This window comes from Melospiza melodia, chromosome 2 (assembly GCF_035770615.1).
Source record: "Melospiza melodia melodia isolate bMelMel2 chromosome 2, bMelMel2.pri, whole genome shotgun sequence".
NCBI classification, from domain to species: domain Eukaryota; kingdom Metazoa; phylum Chordata; class Aves; order Passeriformes; family Passerellidae; genus Melospiza; species Melospiza melodia.
The window spans coordinates 15,409,364-15,427,217 of NC_086195.1; the positions used below are offsets into that span (position 1 = coordinate 15,409,364).

General features: G+C 39.4%; 1 protein-coding gene across 7 annotated transcripts in view; it reads right to left on the bottom strand.

Moving 5' to 3' along the window:
- The window catches only part of CNKSR2 (connector enhancer of kinase suppressor of Ras 2), a 206,348-nt gene that overhangs the window by 163,634 nt on the left and 24,860 nt on the right, over positions 1-17,854 (bottom strand). For all 7 annotated transcript variants that reach the window (XM_063182554.1, XM_063182551.1, XM_063182546.1 and 4 more), the window contains exon 2: positions 6,608-6,771. In XM_063182554.1, coding sequence (XP_063038624.1) covers positions 6,608-6,771 — 164 coding nt within the window. The remainder of the gene's footprint in view (positions 1-6,607; positions 6,772-17,854) is intronic.

Genomic DNA, 17,854 nt, shown 5'->3' on the forward strand with positions numbered 1-17,854 from the left:
GTTCGTATGATTTATTTGCTTTTAAACAAACAACCTGGAAACAGCAAAGTTCATAGGATCCTCATTTATTGAAAAGCCTGAGGAAGATTTTAAATGAATAATCAAAACAGCATCACACAGATATCACAGCACATGCAGTCATTTCACAACCACACCTGAAAATCAGTGGTGGGCAAAAATTTACCAAGATAAGTTCCACCCTTTACCTCTGAAGTTGATTTTTAAAATGAACAAAATGGATCTGAAACTCATTCTCCAAAACATTTGGCTGAACACATCCCACAAAGTATGAGGCAGATAGCTTACCAGCCCAAAGCTGCTAGCAACTGATATCACAGCTTGTCATATGGAAGGTGCCTTATGTAACTTTATACCTCATCAGATCTGCCTACAACATATATTTCTAACGGCCCTTCCTCCAGCATCAAGAAATGCTAACACTAAGGTTATCTCTCCTTCAAATAGCACTCGCATATGGGGTAATTTAGAAGTGCACAACACATGATCCTGACACATCTGTTTCTTCAACACAGAATAAGTAGATAAGGACAGAAACCCCAGATAGCTCAAATGACACTTATGATTTACTGCAATTATTAAACATGCACTGATTAAAAGCCAAACTGTTTCAAAGAATATAAATATTTGTCCTAAATGTTTATAGTCAGAAAAACACTCAGGTGCGTGATACTTCTAGCCTTGCAGAACCCAGGAAAGATGACTCTGAAGTCATCATCATTATCTCCTTGAAAAATGCCCTTCTGTTTCTACACCACACTCAAGGAACATGTCAAAAAGACAAGCCAAGCCCATGCTTTGTAGCGCTGATAGAGCAATTATATAAACTATTCTTCTTTCTCTTATTCAATCAACAGCCTCTGAAAGACCAAATGCTCATTACTTTTTTGGGTTTTTTTACTTTCTCATGCAATTTAGTCCCTAGCCTGCCAAATGCTCTTATTTCTCCATAATTTGAACTACCAGTTCCATATCCAGTTACATGCATTTCCAAAAGTCTTAAACAGCTAATCAGCAGTTCAAAATACTTGTTTGAAAAAGGAAATAAGTATTGTTATGAACACATTACCTTTAAGAAACATTTTACATTGTAACAGCTCTTTTTATCTGGTCTGCTTTTAACTGGGGCTTACAATTCTATGAATGACCCTCCCAACCCAAGCCACACTATGACTCTATGAACCAGAGTATGTATTTCATACTTGCCCAAACCTCCAAGCAGTCCAAAGGGAAAAAAAAAAAAAAAAAAAAAAAAAACCCAAAAAAAACCCAAAAAACAAAACAAGAAAAGAAAAGAAAAAGACCACCACCAACAAAATCCACAATTAAAAAGTATCTAGGATCCATGACTGATTCTTGAGGCTGGTAGGCAGAAGGATGTTCACCCTTTGCATGCAGATATATTTACTGCCTTTGGCACAAGATGGTGTTTACTGCAGTTCTGTGTAAAAAGATTTGCTAACACATTTTCGATGTGATCTATATGAGCTATCAGAAACTCTTTATCTCCTTAGCTTTATTGACCTGGTGATGGACTTCAGGATTTCCTGCACTGCAGTTAGATTAGCTCAGGCTGAGGACAGGGAGTCATATGATATATGATATATAAGCAAAACTTTGACTTGCAATGGGCAATAGTGAAAACGGTAAGTAATTTTTCTGCTATGAGCATTCAGAATACTAACAGTAAATTCCATCTTTAGTACATATAAATCTCCATTCTGAAATGAAGCCTACTTCATTTAGCACCAGAATGATTAAGTCTAATATTCACCGTTACTGACAAAACAGTTTTAAGATCTGACTAGTGATAAGTACAAAAAAAGCATTTCTGTGTGAGAAATGGCAGGAAGATGAAATTAAGATAAAAGGCATAATTCTTAAGAGGAATCAAATCATTCGTGGGTAAAGTAGGTCTATTTTTTACATTCATTTGCATATCAATGTTTTGTGTTAGTGGTAAATGGTAAGTAATTTCATGCTGTTAGTGCACACCAATGTTTTCTCTGCCAAATAATAATGCTATTTCATCTGCTGCAATCTTCTAGCTTTACAGATTCAAATATAGTGTGCAATAAATTCCTGTACAGCCATAGCAGATTTAACCAACTAGCATGAAACTAGTACTGAAACTAGTATGCTCTTTTGTTTTATTTTTTAACTAAACTCTATTCTACACAAATTAAGATTTCCTGAAGAATTATTTTGCAAATTCACAGGAACTTCATGAAGTTCTTTGCTAATGAAAAACTTCAAAGCATCCAAAATACATTTTTGAAGCTTTTCAAATTCTTATAACAACACATCTACTTTAGCATCTCTGTTTAAAAATATTTGCAAAATCAAATTAAATTAATTTAATCTTCATGCAAACACAATGAGCATGATATTCAGGAAAGGAAAAAAAAAGAATCTTCATTTGGCATCTCATTTATCAAGGCATTGTGGTAAACTAGATAACTAGATCATTTTCTTAAAGATGGAAGAAGTCATGCTTGGCTGAGCAGTCTTCAGTTTGTGTTCTCCAGGCAGCATGTAGTCTTTTTTAGGGAAAAACAGTCATACCCAGTTTCGTAAATTAAACTCCATCTCCTGACAAACAGATGACGGAAAAAGAATTATGTAATTTCTTTGCTTTCTTCAGGCCAGTTACATATAGCAGAAGCTACAAGATCCCCCAATGCATTCCAAACCTGATGACTGGTACAGTGATCTGGCAGCATTATCTAAGGTATTTGTTCTTTATTATGCACTTCTCCCAATGCATCATCTCCTTTTCTTCTCAATTTATTTTCTACTGGCATTGTTCATTCACATGCAGTTTTTAAAGCAACCATCAAAGAAACAAGGCTCATCACATTTTGTGATGATGAGGTCTGCTACACTGTTGTTTGTTTAACGATTGAATGAAAAGCAGTGTTAGGCTAGCTTCACCCTCACACATGATCATGTTGAGGCTAAGATCTTAATGGCAACTATTAGAACTAATGAACTGTGTATTTTATTACCTATGAATAGTGGAGAAACATGGCACTCAACTCAGTAGTTTTTCCTGTATCTCTAGAGGTGGACATGTAGTTCCTCAGTCTATCATTTTCCACCAGTTTTGAGACAATTTTTTTGGGTGATTTTGTTAGCATGAATAAAAATGCCCATCCACATAAAGTAAAAATCTACCCGCTGACACCGCCAGCCTGATTGCATGTCCCAATTTAAACAGAAAGACAAGAACAGGAGATTTGTCTTGCTGGAAATCAAGTAATGCTGCCAGCATATATCCATCATGGTGGCTTCTCAAGATTTCTCACCTTAAAAAGCACGTGACAAATTCTTAGCAGCAACAAAATACCATCACAGACATCACTACTTATTTCTTCTAAGCACAGATAACATTTCCTTTATCATGCCCTTTCTGACATACGGATTTTGTAAAACACAAAGCTGCACCGAGGCATGCATCTATTGAACATGCTCCCACCTTCCCAGTCTGAAGAAGAGAGGGAAGAGATGAACTGCCTTTGTTAGACTACTTGCCCTCTCCCACAGCATGTTCAGCTCCAGTGAAGGTATGCAGGATGTACACCCCCACCATTACCAGCAAGCATGATCTATAACAGCACTAGCAGCTGGGCAAAAACTTTATTCCTCCTTTCCTGAAGCACCACAGGAAAAGAAACCCTGTGAATATCACCCCCTGAATGCTTGTTCTGCTGTCAAGAGCACAGTATGGCAGGCTGGCAGCCAAGAGAGACTCTACTAAAGATGGATAGCACACGCCACCATTTGTCCTCTGATCAGCTCACAAACTCTGGAGGATCCATTTGTTGCAAGTGCTGATGACAGGAGGCAAATAATGTGAGAGACCACAGCCAGCCACCCACCCACCTTCTGTCAAAAACCCATAAAGAACATCCTTTAAATAGGATGTGGTATCAATCATAACTGGCTCCCAATTCTTACTGTGGCAGTTTGTGTGCTCAGCACAGTCCAACAGCCCCCACTGGCATGTCCCCTGCACTCTCCATACCAGCCAGACATGCTTGTTCAGGCTCTCCGCCTTCACCTGGTAAGAAGGTGCAGCCCTGTGAATTATAGGCATGCAACACAAGCAGCTGGTTTGCTGTTAGCCATATCCACAGCTGCCAGGGAACTGAAAGCAGAAGTTTACCCCCAAAAAATATTGGGAAGGGGGGGCAGGAATAAAGCACATCAGCAATCAACACTGCAGAAACTTTCCTAAGTGACAGCAACTATGCATTGGAAAACTCTCCCCTGCAGAGTGGGAACAGATGAACAGTGGGAGAAGTTCTGTCCCCTCACTTGTACTCAATGCCAAAAACTGTTTAGGTGGTCACTCACTAACCCAGAGAGAAAGGGGGAAGAAGCAGAAGCAACAATCCTTTTTTTTTCTTATATTTGCTTTTAAATCAATCTGGAGTTAAGCTTGCAAGGCATAATTAACTTTACTATTCATAGCCCATCATCCCAACCATATTCTCCAGCATCCAAAGAGATGTTAACTCATTTGGATCGTGTATTTGTAACTCTTGCTAAGTTCTATCATGAAACCTCTGTCAAACTCCTATCAAACAAACAAACAAAAAAAACCAGATGATTTTTAAAAAATTGCATAGCCACTATCTGAATTACCAGTTATCCTATATTGGAGAGTCATAGGCTTAATGTTCTTCTAAACAATACAGCAAATATTAAAGTCAAACCAGAAGAAAGGACAAGCCCTACCCAGGATAGACACTCACAGATGCAATAAAAAAAGCCTGTAAGTATAGGACCAGTCCAGCCAAATGGATTGCCTCTGAATTAAATTTTCCAAGAGGTTTATCTGATTGGTAAACAATAAATTCAAATTAAGTCCACTGAAATCAATATAACAATAACATTTTGTATCCTCGAGGAGCCATCAGGAGCCAATTGTGAGACTGCAAAAACCTCATCCTAAATTAGAAGCTGCGATCTGAACTCATGCCACTGTGTCTTAGCAATTTTCTCTAAGACAAACTCAGAAAAGCAGACAATACTGTATGTGCAACAAGAACCAGGAAGGGAGAGTCTTGCTGCATGCATTTAAGATGCAGTGTTATCCTTTGCTAGAAATTCCTTATTTTATATTAAACTTAGTTCCATATCCTTTTGCCTAAGATAAAGGAGCTACAAAGACAAGCTGTGTTTGCTTGTCTGAAGATTATATTTGTAATTACATACCAAAGAAAAAAGAAATTTCAGCTAATAAACAAGGGGTTTTTTCCCTTAACAGTAATCTATTTTTCAAAGAGCCACAATCTGTATCTCTGCATGACTGGGAAAAACGGTCATTGGTGCTCCCCCTAACTTAGACTTTATCTTTCTCAGTTAACTGAAGTATTTACTTTGTTGTTTTCTTTTGCGCTGTTTGATAAGAAAAGTACTTTGTGAATAACTCTTTATGTCCTCTTCTATATCAGTAGCATTTTTTTAAGATTGCAGCTTCCTTATTTAAAAAACAAATTGATGAGTTAACTTATTGCACTGACTCACACTGCAACGCTACTAGAAACTGTATTCTACTGAAGAAAATCTGTGTTTAAAATCAAATGTTTTCCTGTGCCAAAAAGCTTTCTCCTTTTTTAAACTTTTTTTGCGTATGGTTTTTTTTCACTCTCTCCTTTTCATTACATTTCACAATACCCCAAAAATGTAACAACAGGGTATTCAGAAAAGCTGCTGCATACGGAGAACCAACAAGCCCTTGTGAAGAGCCTTTCAGCCTACCGTCTTTGATTGCCTCTCCCAGGATTCAGCTTTCTTAAAAGCTCCTTCTGAGGCTTGAAGAATAGCATGTACTAAAAACCCACAAAACAGCACCTTAGGCAGTGAAGTACATCTTAACAGAGCTATTCACAATCTTTTCTACAGTGGAGAATGCTGTGTGCCCAATCTATCACTAATCTTTACAGACACACACTAGAAGTTCATAAGGAGGGTGAAGTCAGCACCACACCCCTCACTGAGCAGATAATCCTAGTTATGCACGACATGACCTGACTGAAAGGACCATTACCAATATGCCCCATCAAAAATTTATGTATTATTTATACATAAGGTAATTACTTCAGTATTTAATCCTTTCAACTGTGAAATATAAGCAGCTCTGTTTCATCAGGCTCAAAAAATCATCTAAAACATAATTTGCATGAAAGGACCAGTGAAGAATGACATGGTTAATATCAGAACATTTTGTTTGTAAAGGGCAACCAACACTCAATTACACCATTCACATATATAATTATTTTACATTCCAAACTAGAGTCTAGCTTCTCTAGAAACTAGTGATCTCAGATAAAATTTTATTCTATAAAGACAAATATGCAAGCCCTAAATCTCTGATACGAGTTTATTTAGCAAACATAACTCTATCAATAGATTTTTCCCTTTATCTTGCCCCTGGTTTAAAATGCTAAACTGTTCACACATTACAAATCAGGAGTTTCTTGAGCTGCTTAGACAAGTCTTTAGGACTAACAATTTGAATACAGGAAGTGTGAATATGTGAACACTGTTCACCCCTCCCCATTTGCCCCAAGAAGTTTACCAGTGCACAGAGCAAGTCTACTGCTTCCAAGATAAGCTCCTGATGGCCAATTCGTGTGACTCCAAGGTCTTCCAGTTCCTGATGAGTAATTCGTAATAGCTGGTCACCACTAATCTTCTCTCTCTCAAAGTTCTTTATATATTGCTGCAGGCAATCATCAAGACCTGCACAAAAGGACAGAAGGAGGGAAGACAAAAGTTAGCAACATTTTGTACCCTAATAAGAAATAAAACTGGCCAAAAATTAAGGCAGAAGAGGATTCTTGCCCTATCTCTAAGAGACGCATTTTAACATTAAAAAAACCTTTATGTTACCCAAGAACCTTGAGATTCAAAGAGCTACAGCAGCCATGGCTTTTATACCTGTGGACAATACCAACTGCTCCTGAACCCTGAAAAAAGCCCTGAATTCTTGTAGTTTACTGTGCTATGAATGCCAATCTGGCAGCCCCTAATAACAGGTATGCCAGGGATGCCTCCACACATCTGGAAGGGGAGAGGAGAAAATGGAACACAACAGTCAAAGTGGCAGTGCCAAACCACAGCATCTCTCCCAGTCCAAGGTCCCTAACACATTGCTGAGACACCTGAAAGTTCACAGATCATGCTAGCCTCTAAAACAAGCTGCAAAGAGCTCTAGAGAATACGAAAGGCAGTAGCACTGCAAATGCAAAAACTGGGCCCCAACTCAGCAGCAGATGCAGCTCAATGTCCCACAAAGAGACCTGCAAAGAGTGACATTACACAAATGAGCATGAAAAGCCACTCAAAACAAGACCTGGCTGCACTTCTCAGAACACAGGGAGCAGAAACAGGCCCATTGTGCCAAAAATCATGGCTGAAAGTCATGCACCACATTTGCTCAGGACATGGCTCAAGCAGCATTGTACAGGTCCTGCTTTGGGGGGCCTCCATATTCTACCTTTTCAGTTTGATTATGAGTCAGTGATATTCAGCTGGCCACACATTCACCTGGAGCAAAGAGCTCTGCAGATTGTGAGAGAATCCATCACACATCTCTGGCCCATCCATCTTTGCCCAAGAGAGCCAGGCAGTACAGGGAAGCTCTGCAGCATGTGCACTCATGTACCAACGGGATAAGTAAGACTCTTGGGTATTTGGTGATCCATTTAACATTTCTGTCGGAATATTTCCAATGGATCAACATGACTGCTACCAAGCAACAGGACTTGACAAAGCTCTAAATGCATTAATTTCTTGAGAGATAGTACAACCTTTCTGAAAAATGTCTTCAAACAATCCCTAAGAGTGAAAAGACATCTGCTCATTAGACTGGAAGAAACCAAGAACATTCTTACTTGCTAATCAAAATGTCTGAAAAATCTGAAGATACATGGAAGATAAAAAATTGATCTGACTGCTGAGCCCCAGTTATATTGTAAGAGCCCTGGTATACAACATAAAGCTTCTCTGAAACTGGTTTTGTTGCATTTTTGGTTCTCATTCATGCTTTTCAGGGTGTAGCCACACCTCAGAAGAGACTCTCATGAGGAACATGTTGGTGCTGCAGGCAGGGGTGCCCCAGTAGCAGGCCAGCCTGCTGCTCCTGGCTCAGCCCTGGGGCAGGAGTCACCCACACTCTGTCCATGCTACACCAACACAATATTCATATTGTGTTGGTATAGCATGGACAGAGTGGCTTTAACCTCTAGAATTCACACACTGAAACTAAACCACACACAAACAAGCTGTAAAAGAAGTGCTCCAGTCTCAAGGTACAGGAGAAAGTCCCCAGTTCCAGCAGACTTCAACCATGTCCTTCCAGAGCCGGCTGCCTGATTTTCTGCCTCCAAAACATAACCACCTAAAGGTCTAGGTTAATCAAGCACTTGAAGCTATTGCCTTCATTTCACTGCCCTCTCCAATCAGTTGCTCAACCCATTTTTCAGGAAAGAAATCTTAAGAGGGCAGGAGAGGCCCCCTCCATAGGCAGCTGCTTAGATCAGCTCAGCTGGTCAGAGCATGGTACTAACATGCACCAAAGCTGGGAGGGGGTTGATCCTTGTACAGACCACTCTCAAGAGCTGGACTCAAGGATCCTTGTGGGCCCCTTCAACCCAGAACATTCTGTAATTCTGTGACAGGGTGAAAATTGAGCTGTCAGGAAAGAAGACCAGCCTGACTGAACAGAGATCTTTGACTGAAACTCAGGGAAAAAAGAGAGTTTATGACTTTTGCAGAAGGGACAGAAAACTCAGGAGGACTACAGGCATATCATGAGGTTATATAGGGAGAAAATCAGAAAGACCAAAGCCCAACTAGAACTTAATTGGGCCAGTGCCATAAAAGAAAACATAAGTGTTTCTATAAATACATTAACAGCCAAATGAGAGCCACAGAGAATCTTCCACCTTTATCAGATGTGGGGGGAAACACAGTAGGGAAGAATGAAGAGAAGACTAAGGTACTTTATGTCTTTGCCTCAGCCTTGAGTAACAAGACCAGTTGTTCTCCAGGGAGCCAACCCCTGAGCTTGAAGACAGGGATGGGGAGCAGAATGAAGCCTCCAGGACCCAAGGGAAAATGGTTAGTGACCTATTAGGTTACTTAAACACAAAAAAGTCTGTGGGGTTGGATGGGATCCACCCAAGGGTACTGAGGGAGCTGATGCAAGTGCTCACTGAGCCACTTTACACCAAACAGCAGCAGTCCTGGCTAACTGGAGAGGTTCCAGTTGACTGCAGGTCAGCAAATGTGATGTCCAGCTCTAGGAAGTGCTGGAAGGAGGATCTGGGCACCCACAAACCTTTCAGTCTGAACTCATGCCAGGAAAGGCCACGGAGCAGCTCTTCCTGAGTGCAATCACACAGCACACATGGGACAATTGGGAGATCAGGCCCAACCAGCACGGATTTAGAAAAGGCACGTTCTCTTTGACCAACCTGAGCTCCTGCTGTGACAGGGTGACCCCCTTAGCAAATGAGGAAAAAGCTGTGGTATAGACTTCAGAAGAGTCTCTGACATCATTTCCCACAGCATTTTCCTGGAAAAACTGGCAATTCATGGCTTGGATGGGTGTACTCTTGGCTGGGTATAAAACTGGAGGGATGACTGGGCTCTGGGAGTGGTGGTGAATGGAGTTAATCCAGCTGGTGGCTGGTCACAAGTGATGCTCTTCGGGATTCTCTGTTGAGACCAGTCCATTTTAAAATATTGATGATCAGGATGAGGGACTCAGTGTACTTCTGCACTTCCTGAACTTAAAACCCACACAGACTCCTGAATGAGAATAACATTAAATAATCAACGTCATCAGGTATCAAAAAATGAATTACCAGTTAAGGCACTAGCAACACAAATTCAGAATGAGACATGACAGATGCACTTAATAAACCGTTACTGACAGATAATTCTACGTAAAGGCATTACTCTTCCTCCTCCTGCTACCTAACTATTTTTGTCATTCAGATGTAATCTAGATGGATGCATGTAGTCCCTACAGGGTGAGAAAAAAGTTAAGGAGAACAAAATACTACTGACAATTGTTTGACTCACCAATTTCAAATAAATTACAGCGAGGAAACAACAAAATAATTTAACCATATACTGGATGACGTTTACAGAATAGCTTGCCACAAATATGTCTCCTTATTCCTTAAGCATCCTTTTAGAGTAATTTATTTCTGTCATTTTATTTCCAAATTAGAGAACTCTTTGTAAACAAAACTGTGCACAGATGATAATGATGACAATCATGATGATGATGATAATAATACAAAAAGGCCAGCATTCCTTTCCCACACCTTTTGCCCCCAAAGCCACAACACATCCAGACAGCCACTGCTGCCTTCAAATCAACAGGAGGGGAGCTGCAGGGAATGAGCATTCCCAGCTGATGATACCATTAACTTGGGACAGGACAAGATGTACCAAAAAACACCAGGTGCCTAGAGAGGAAGCTAAGTGAAAAAAACATCTAAAGAGTACTGTCTTGTCCTAATTTCCTGCAAGTCCAAACTCCACACAACCTCAATGTAGTTAGCAATTTTTCTAGCTGCCAAGGGCTGCTCTGCTTCTTCCCCTCTGTCATATGAGAGGATGTCACCCAACTCTCATATCACAGCAATACCAGCAAATAATTTGGTTTGATGCACTGCTCCCTGTGCCTGGCCATGTGTGAGATTAAGACTGCAGTGCATCCAGCACTCCTGGATATTTCAAGAAGTGGCCTCAGTCCAAAAGCCAGGTTCATGATTATGTTCTGGATGTGTAAGGCCCTGGAGCATATAAAAAGCAGGTTTTGTGGTGTCAGTACACAAAATAATAGTCTTATATTCAACAACTCTGTTCCTCACCCAAAATAACTGTAAGATTTCTGGATATGTAAAGGCACAGGAGTTTTAGCAGAAAGAGAGGTAAAGTACGACACTCGTCCTCTTACACTGGATGATGATAGTCCTCTTCCTTTTAAACCTACTCTTTAAAGGAAACTATATACTATAACCTTTTTTCCTTGAAAGATCCCTGGTCTTGAGTTCCAGCAGTAACACAGATCTCCAGTGATTTTAACTCCCCTGCCCCACATGCTTTTCACCCGAGCTTATCAACCACGGAGTCTGAATGCGGTCCAGACCCCACTGTCACTCATTACCTGGCCCGTTCAATTCGCGCCTACAAGAGCAATGAAGATGTTGAAACACTGCCCATCTTTGTTAGCTGGTGTGTACCTGAGGTGTTGTGTACCAGATGGACCATTCTGGGCACTGACAGAAAAGGAACAACTTTTTACATTTAATCTCAAGCAAGCTCTACCTCTCTTGTGGGATTAAATACATAAATACCAGCAAGAAAGTAAGAAATGCTCCTCCAAAAAAAACTGTACAGAAGACTCAATGCTTTAAATACAAAAAAAACCCCACAACCCTCATCTAGAAAAGTTTCTCTTGCAAGTAGAACATACTGGAGCTGGTTTCTTTCCCAATTCTGTCATTGAGTTCTACCTTGCATGGGCTTATTCAGAATTCATCAAACTACTAACAATTTTTAACACTTCACAGATGCAAATCAGACAGATTTCTGTGTAATTAATTCCTTTTACTACAACAGCATCATAGAAAGTGATCAAGAAAGGTTTAATTTTATTTTTTTATTAATAGGATTTTCTGGAATAAGACTGCAAGATCCAGTACAACCCTCCAGAGAAATCCTCCATGTCACAGTCTCCTAACTAATAACTTCATGATCATTCTGAGGAATTGTCTTATTTTGATGTAACAGGTCATCTGTTTTCTTTTGAAACAAGCCAACGAACAAACTGCCCTGTAATTCAGTGCCCCAACATGTTATGCACAACTGAAACTCAAATAAGCCTCTCCATGAAATATATTTGAGGTTCTGATCTAAGTCTGCTCCTTCTCTGCAAGCAGTTCAGTCGTTTCTTCTACCTCTAAGAGACTATATTAAAATAGGCTCTTTCTATAGCTAGATCTGAATAAAATCAGCTGCTCAGATACAGTTCTACAACAGAGTCAACTAGGTAGAATATTCTTCCCGAAATTGGCAGTAAAAATTTTTTTCTTCGAGGTTGGGAAACTACAGTGGAAATAACAGACCTTCTGTCCTTATCAGCCACCTTTTCAGTTTGGCTTAAGGAAAAGATGATAACATTACAGGTTTAATTATCATACCTGAAACTTTGACAAGGGAGTATATTTTTCTACTCTCCTGGTATATCAAAGTGAGGACACGAACTGACAACTTCCCTGAGCAAGTCCTTGTTCTGTAAATACAGCACTTATTGAAAAGCAGTAACATACAAACAATCCATGGAATAATTTTGCATGGGAAGGAAAGGCACACAGCTTTACTAAAAAAAAAAACCCCAAAAAAATCAGAAACAAAATGAAATGTCTAGGCTTTTCTTTTTTCTTTAAATATAAGGCAAACAAAATTATCTTTCAGTCTGAACAGGAGTACCTGTACTCGAACAGCTTTTATACCTTAACAAATAAAAATTCAAGCAATGGACTGCAGCACAGAATTTACCAAACCATGAAAAAGAAAAGTAAGCTAGAATGTAATATAGACTGGGTGTGCATATATGTAGCACTATCCCAGTGCCTTTTCATATTGCAAGCTATTATTTGCAATGCTTTTACCTAAACCAGAATGCTGGAAGTCACCTCTCAAAAGTTACAGTTGTTTTATCCCTGCTCACCACTAAATTTAAGCCAAGTATTCTTAAGGACTGTCAATCTTTGAGACTGCACATCAGTCTACATATGTTTCAAACTCAAAGTCTGAAGTTAAAAAATTGTTTCAAACTCGAAGGTAAGTTAAAAATTTTGCTATGACATATGCATTTGCACCTAGGCTTCACTAATCCAGGGCTGATAGGCTATTAGTCTATTCACTTCAATTGTACAAAAGTACAAGCTTTACTTATGCCAAAGAGCAAGGCAACCAAGCAGAAAACTACGCCCTCTCTTCCCCTTCCACCAAGAGAGCCATTCCTGGGCACAGACACTGTTGGCAGGTCACAACAGGCAATTATCCCCACTCACATTTTCTCCCCAGAACCAAAAGATAAGAGGCAAGACTGGGAAATGCCAGTTTTCCCCACAATCTGTACATGGGAGATGGGCATTTGGAAACTCTCCATGCCCCTCGGTCCGAATGTCAGCACAGAAAGCAGGGGCGAGCCAAGCCAGCCGCCTCCCACCTGCAAGGCAAAGATAATTCTCCTCTGCCCACAGAAGGGATGCTCACTGCTTCATGGTCTTCAGCACCTCCTGGGCTTCATATGTGACAAACAGATGTCACAGTTATTAGTGCCAGAAGACAGTGCAAAGAACAGAACGTTTTAAGAGTCATGGATGGCAAATGCCTACTGTGAACACGATAACTGCAAAAAAGTAATGCCCCACCCCAGAGGAGCACTGAGGAAGGATGTTCCATGAACCACCAGAAGCAGCTTTCAGTGCAGACTGAGAAAACATTATGATACATTTGAAACTGGAAAAAAAACCCCAGCACATTAATTGCAGGCCGATTAAGGAATGGGTACAGGATTAATGAAAAAAAGAATTGCCAAATGCCTGGATTACAGCAGTACTTGCAAAAGAGCAAGACAATCAGTTTGTGCACTCTTTATCTGTAATTTCAGATGAAAGCGCTCTAACTGCAAAACATATCTGTTCTTCACTCTGTAGAATTACTCTGTTACTTATTCCCTTCTCTCCCTCTCTATGACATAGCAGAGTAAAATAAAATTCCAAAAGCATTAAAGAGAAATATTAAAAATTACCAAGAACATCCAAATAATTATTCCTTCAAGCATAACATGTATTCATAGAATATAGTATAAGATTACATGTTTTCTATGTGCAGTTTAGTTTAAATGTATTTTTTACTAAGAATTTTCAAATGTTCAGTCAAAACATTAGCTGAAAGGTACTGCTAACTAAAAACTACTATTTTAGATAATGAAAGAGAAACAGAATTAAAAAACCCACTTTATATCCACTGGGTATATATTACTACATCTAGAAAAGCATGCTAAGTTTGTAAAATGAAGAATACAAAAGAGAGATGTGAACATGAAAAGCAGCAACATAATTCAAATTCAGCCTCTCTTGACTTGTTCTTCTTAAGGTCCTTGCCAGGAGAAGGACCTGTGGTTGGTCAGTGGAAAGCCACAAGCAAACAAGGAGATGGCATTACACTGGCCAAGAACCTGGGAGTCAAAGAGTGCCTTTGTGACAGCAATGGATCAAAACAGAAGCCTGAGATGAAAGATGTACTGTCTCAAGTCACTGTGAATTCTGCAATTAAAAATTAAATCCTGCTCAAGGAATCCAGCTGTGAAGGAGCTGCTATTTCTATGCCTACAGGTGCATTCTTTTTTTGGGATTGCCCTCTTATAAGATCTGGATTTATTAATTGTATGACTATGTTGGCAATACATGGCAATTCTGTTCATCAGAAAATTAGAGAAATATCTTTCTCTAAGAAATATCTCTAAAAGACTTTGTGGATCACACGTGGCTCATCTAAAGCTCTACTATACAAAGAACTTCACACTGACCAATTTAAAAGCATTCTATTGAAAAAAGAAAACGAAAGGAGACAAGAGAAACCAAAAATGTAGATGCAGAACTAACTATAAGCATGACTTAAAGACACACAAGACCAAACTGGTGCTGTGTCCAACAGGGCTTATTTTAATAAAATCAGTTTAGACTACTTATAATCAGAGCTTATTATGGCAAGCTGGACTTGTTAATTACAAGAATAATATCCACAGTGTTCTGTTTAGCTGTCTGTAAATGTAATCATTTGTATTTCTCTGGGTACTTTTTGCTTCCATTATGCCTATCTATATAGCTAAGCCAAATCTTTACACAACCACATAGTAGTTTTGCAAAGTCTTCTAAACCTTAAAACATGCATAACACTGCAACAACCAGTGTTGAGCTTCATTTTTATGAAATTCAAGGATTAGTATCCCTGATTATCAATATTGTTCTCAATATAAGGGGTTATAATTATTGTTATATTTAGGACTTTTATTATTGGATTACAATGAACACATTGTTCAACTACAGCTGTGGCCTTTACACATGAGAATTGCTGAAGTGTGCTGAAAAGTTTGTGTAGCTGATAATGGCAGCAGAAATCTCTGACAGAGGAAAGGAGAGGAGCCAAACAACCCACAGCATCATTAAATATCAGGAATCCCTCAAATGAAGCAAAATGAAAGGAACACATTCACTTACTCTTGATAATCACAATACCCAACTGCAGGGGCCTAGGACAGCCCCAGTGGGGCTGTGAAGAGAAAAAGTGTGCATTCACTTTTATAGTAGAATGTATAAAATGACAGCTTTTTAAGTTCAAGGTTAGAAGTTCAGCCCAATAGGAGAGGCATCTTGGAAATATCTGATCCAAAATCAGAAGTTCTCCAAAAAGTTATCCAAGCATTAAGATTATAAGACTATAAAGACTGAATTGAATACTCCCCTAAAATTTCAAAGAGGAAATTACATTATTTTTTCTTACTTAAATTTATGCCCTTATGATTTTTGGAGCAGAACTGATGACAGGAATGTACCATCAAAGCTTTGCAAAAGCAAGAGGTAAAAGTGACATTGGCACTTTACATGTAATAATATATTTTTATGATCCAGGCTTATGATTTTTAAGAATCCAGCCAGTCTAGCCTTATTCAGGGACCCACAATGCTAGAAACTGAACAAAGTAACATACAAGGAGACATGGCCCTGACCCAAGAAGCTCAATATACTTCTCTTTTCCCAAGAAATTCACGCTGGCTAGCTAATAAAGGCAAATCCCTCAACAGCTACTTTCATTTCTATTCTGTTTAACATTGCAGTTTTCATATTCTCACAATCATTCTCCCCTTTTTTCACACGTACTCTAGTGTGCAGAATACCTCAAGAAAGGGAAATCTAACATTCTTCCTCCAAGTACCATGTTTCTGCTCCAATTATCACAAATAAACTAGAATACACTGCAATTATCTTAGCATATAGGAATTTTTCAACCACCACCATAAAATTAGGGCTCTAAATACCATTAACTAACACCTATTTGATTTATATTTCATTAAATGTCAAAATTTCAAATGTTACCATTTTTCTTCTCTAAAATGATTCCTTGTACAACAGCTGTCTGCACCACTACCACTGTAGGGATTTGATGCTTCCTACAAATTTGCTATTACACATCCAACTATAAGGAGTAACTTTATTACTAATTGGATCTTCATACAATACAAATAGTACAACAAAGTTTTTCTCAGCAGCGTCCTTCTGACTTTAGGGTATCTGCGGGCGAGAACAAAGCAACTTTATAAGATTAAAACACAGCTTATCCCCAAAAATACAATATTCTGGTACCAGCATAAAGAGGCTAAACCACTGGTTTACGCAGAAAAAACAACTGACCATTTAATAACAGTGTGGCTTTGTTACTTCTCCAACACATCTCTCTAGCAAGCACTGAGCACTGACGACATTAAAACAGGCTGAAGGGAGTACCACCATCCTCAAGCACACCACCAACAGAGACAGCAGTGCCAGAGCTGGAAAGGACCAAAGCAAACCTGCCCTCCATCTGTCCCAGCCCTGGGCTACAGCTGCACATCTCTGAGCACAACTGCACTGATGTGCCTCACCTGCCCCCAAATAATTTTGCGCCAAGTAACAATGACAAACTATCAAATTCCCCAATATTACTGTAAGCATTGAAACGCAACCACCATATTCCCTAAGGATGGCAGGCTTTGTCTAAATAGGTGTGGTATTGGCTTATTCAATACTTTAGAAGAGGCTAAGTCTGAAACACACCCTCAGGACTTAAGATATGAAAGCCTTAATTTTTCATAGCTTTTCACTGTCTCCCATGATTATTTGCAGCTGTGCTTCACACCATACAACCATAGAAAGTGCAAAGCCATCAAATGTGCAAGCGTGCACCAGGCAGGACAGGAGGGAAAGCTTCTTCAAACTCTGAGTGAACTCCCTCCCATTCCTTTTTCCTTCTCACAACGCCCATGCATTTCCCAGGCTCAAAACTCTTAAGAATGAGTTCACACAACTCGGCACAGTGTGAGACTTGGGATGGTTTTAGAGTTGTGGGCAGAAAAAGCTGCGCATCCCACTGCACATGACAAAGAAACATCTGTAACTTAAAACAACTGGTCAAATACTTCGATATGTGTAGGAGTGTCTTGAAGAAGAAAGGGAAAGCTATAATTCTAATATTCATCCCTTCATATACAATGTCTCAGTAACCATCCCACACCTCTGGAAAATATAAATGAATCATATATTAAACAGAATAAACAACTATAATATGTTAGACAGTCAAAAGATGCTTCTGTAAGCCAAGCACACCCCTGACATTAGCCAAGTAAGTAAATAAGTACTGGTTGTTCTTTCAAATGCTTTCCCATGTTTGCATTTTTACAGTGTGCTCTGGAGCAGCCACCTGAAACCAACTGTTCTTGTTACACGACAGGAACAACTGGCCTCCTCTTCTTCCTCCCTCACATGGGCTAATATACATGCTATTATGCAAAATAGTCAGATAACCCCTCCACAGTCTTTATTAGAGCTTTTCACCATGAAAACCAGCTTTGCTGCCAATAATTCATTATGCCAGAAGGCATCCTTTTGGCACAAGCAGGAACACTGTGTCCCTGAAGAAATAATACAACAGTTGTTAAAGCTTTCATTTACCTCTGTACTTTACAGTCTCCCAC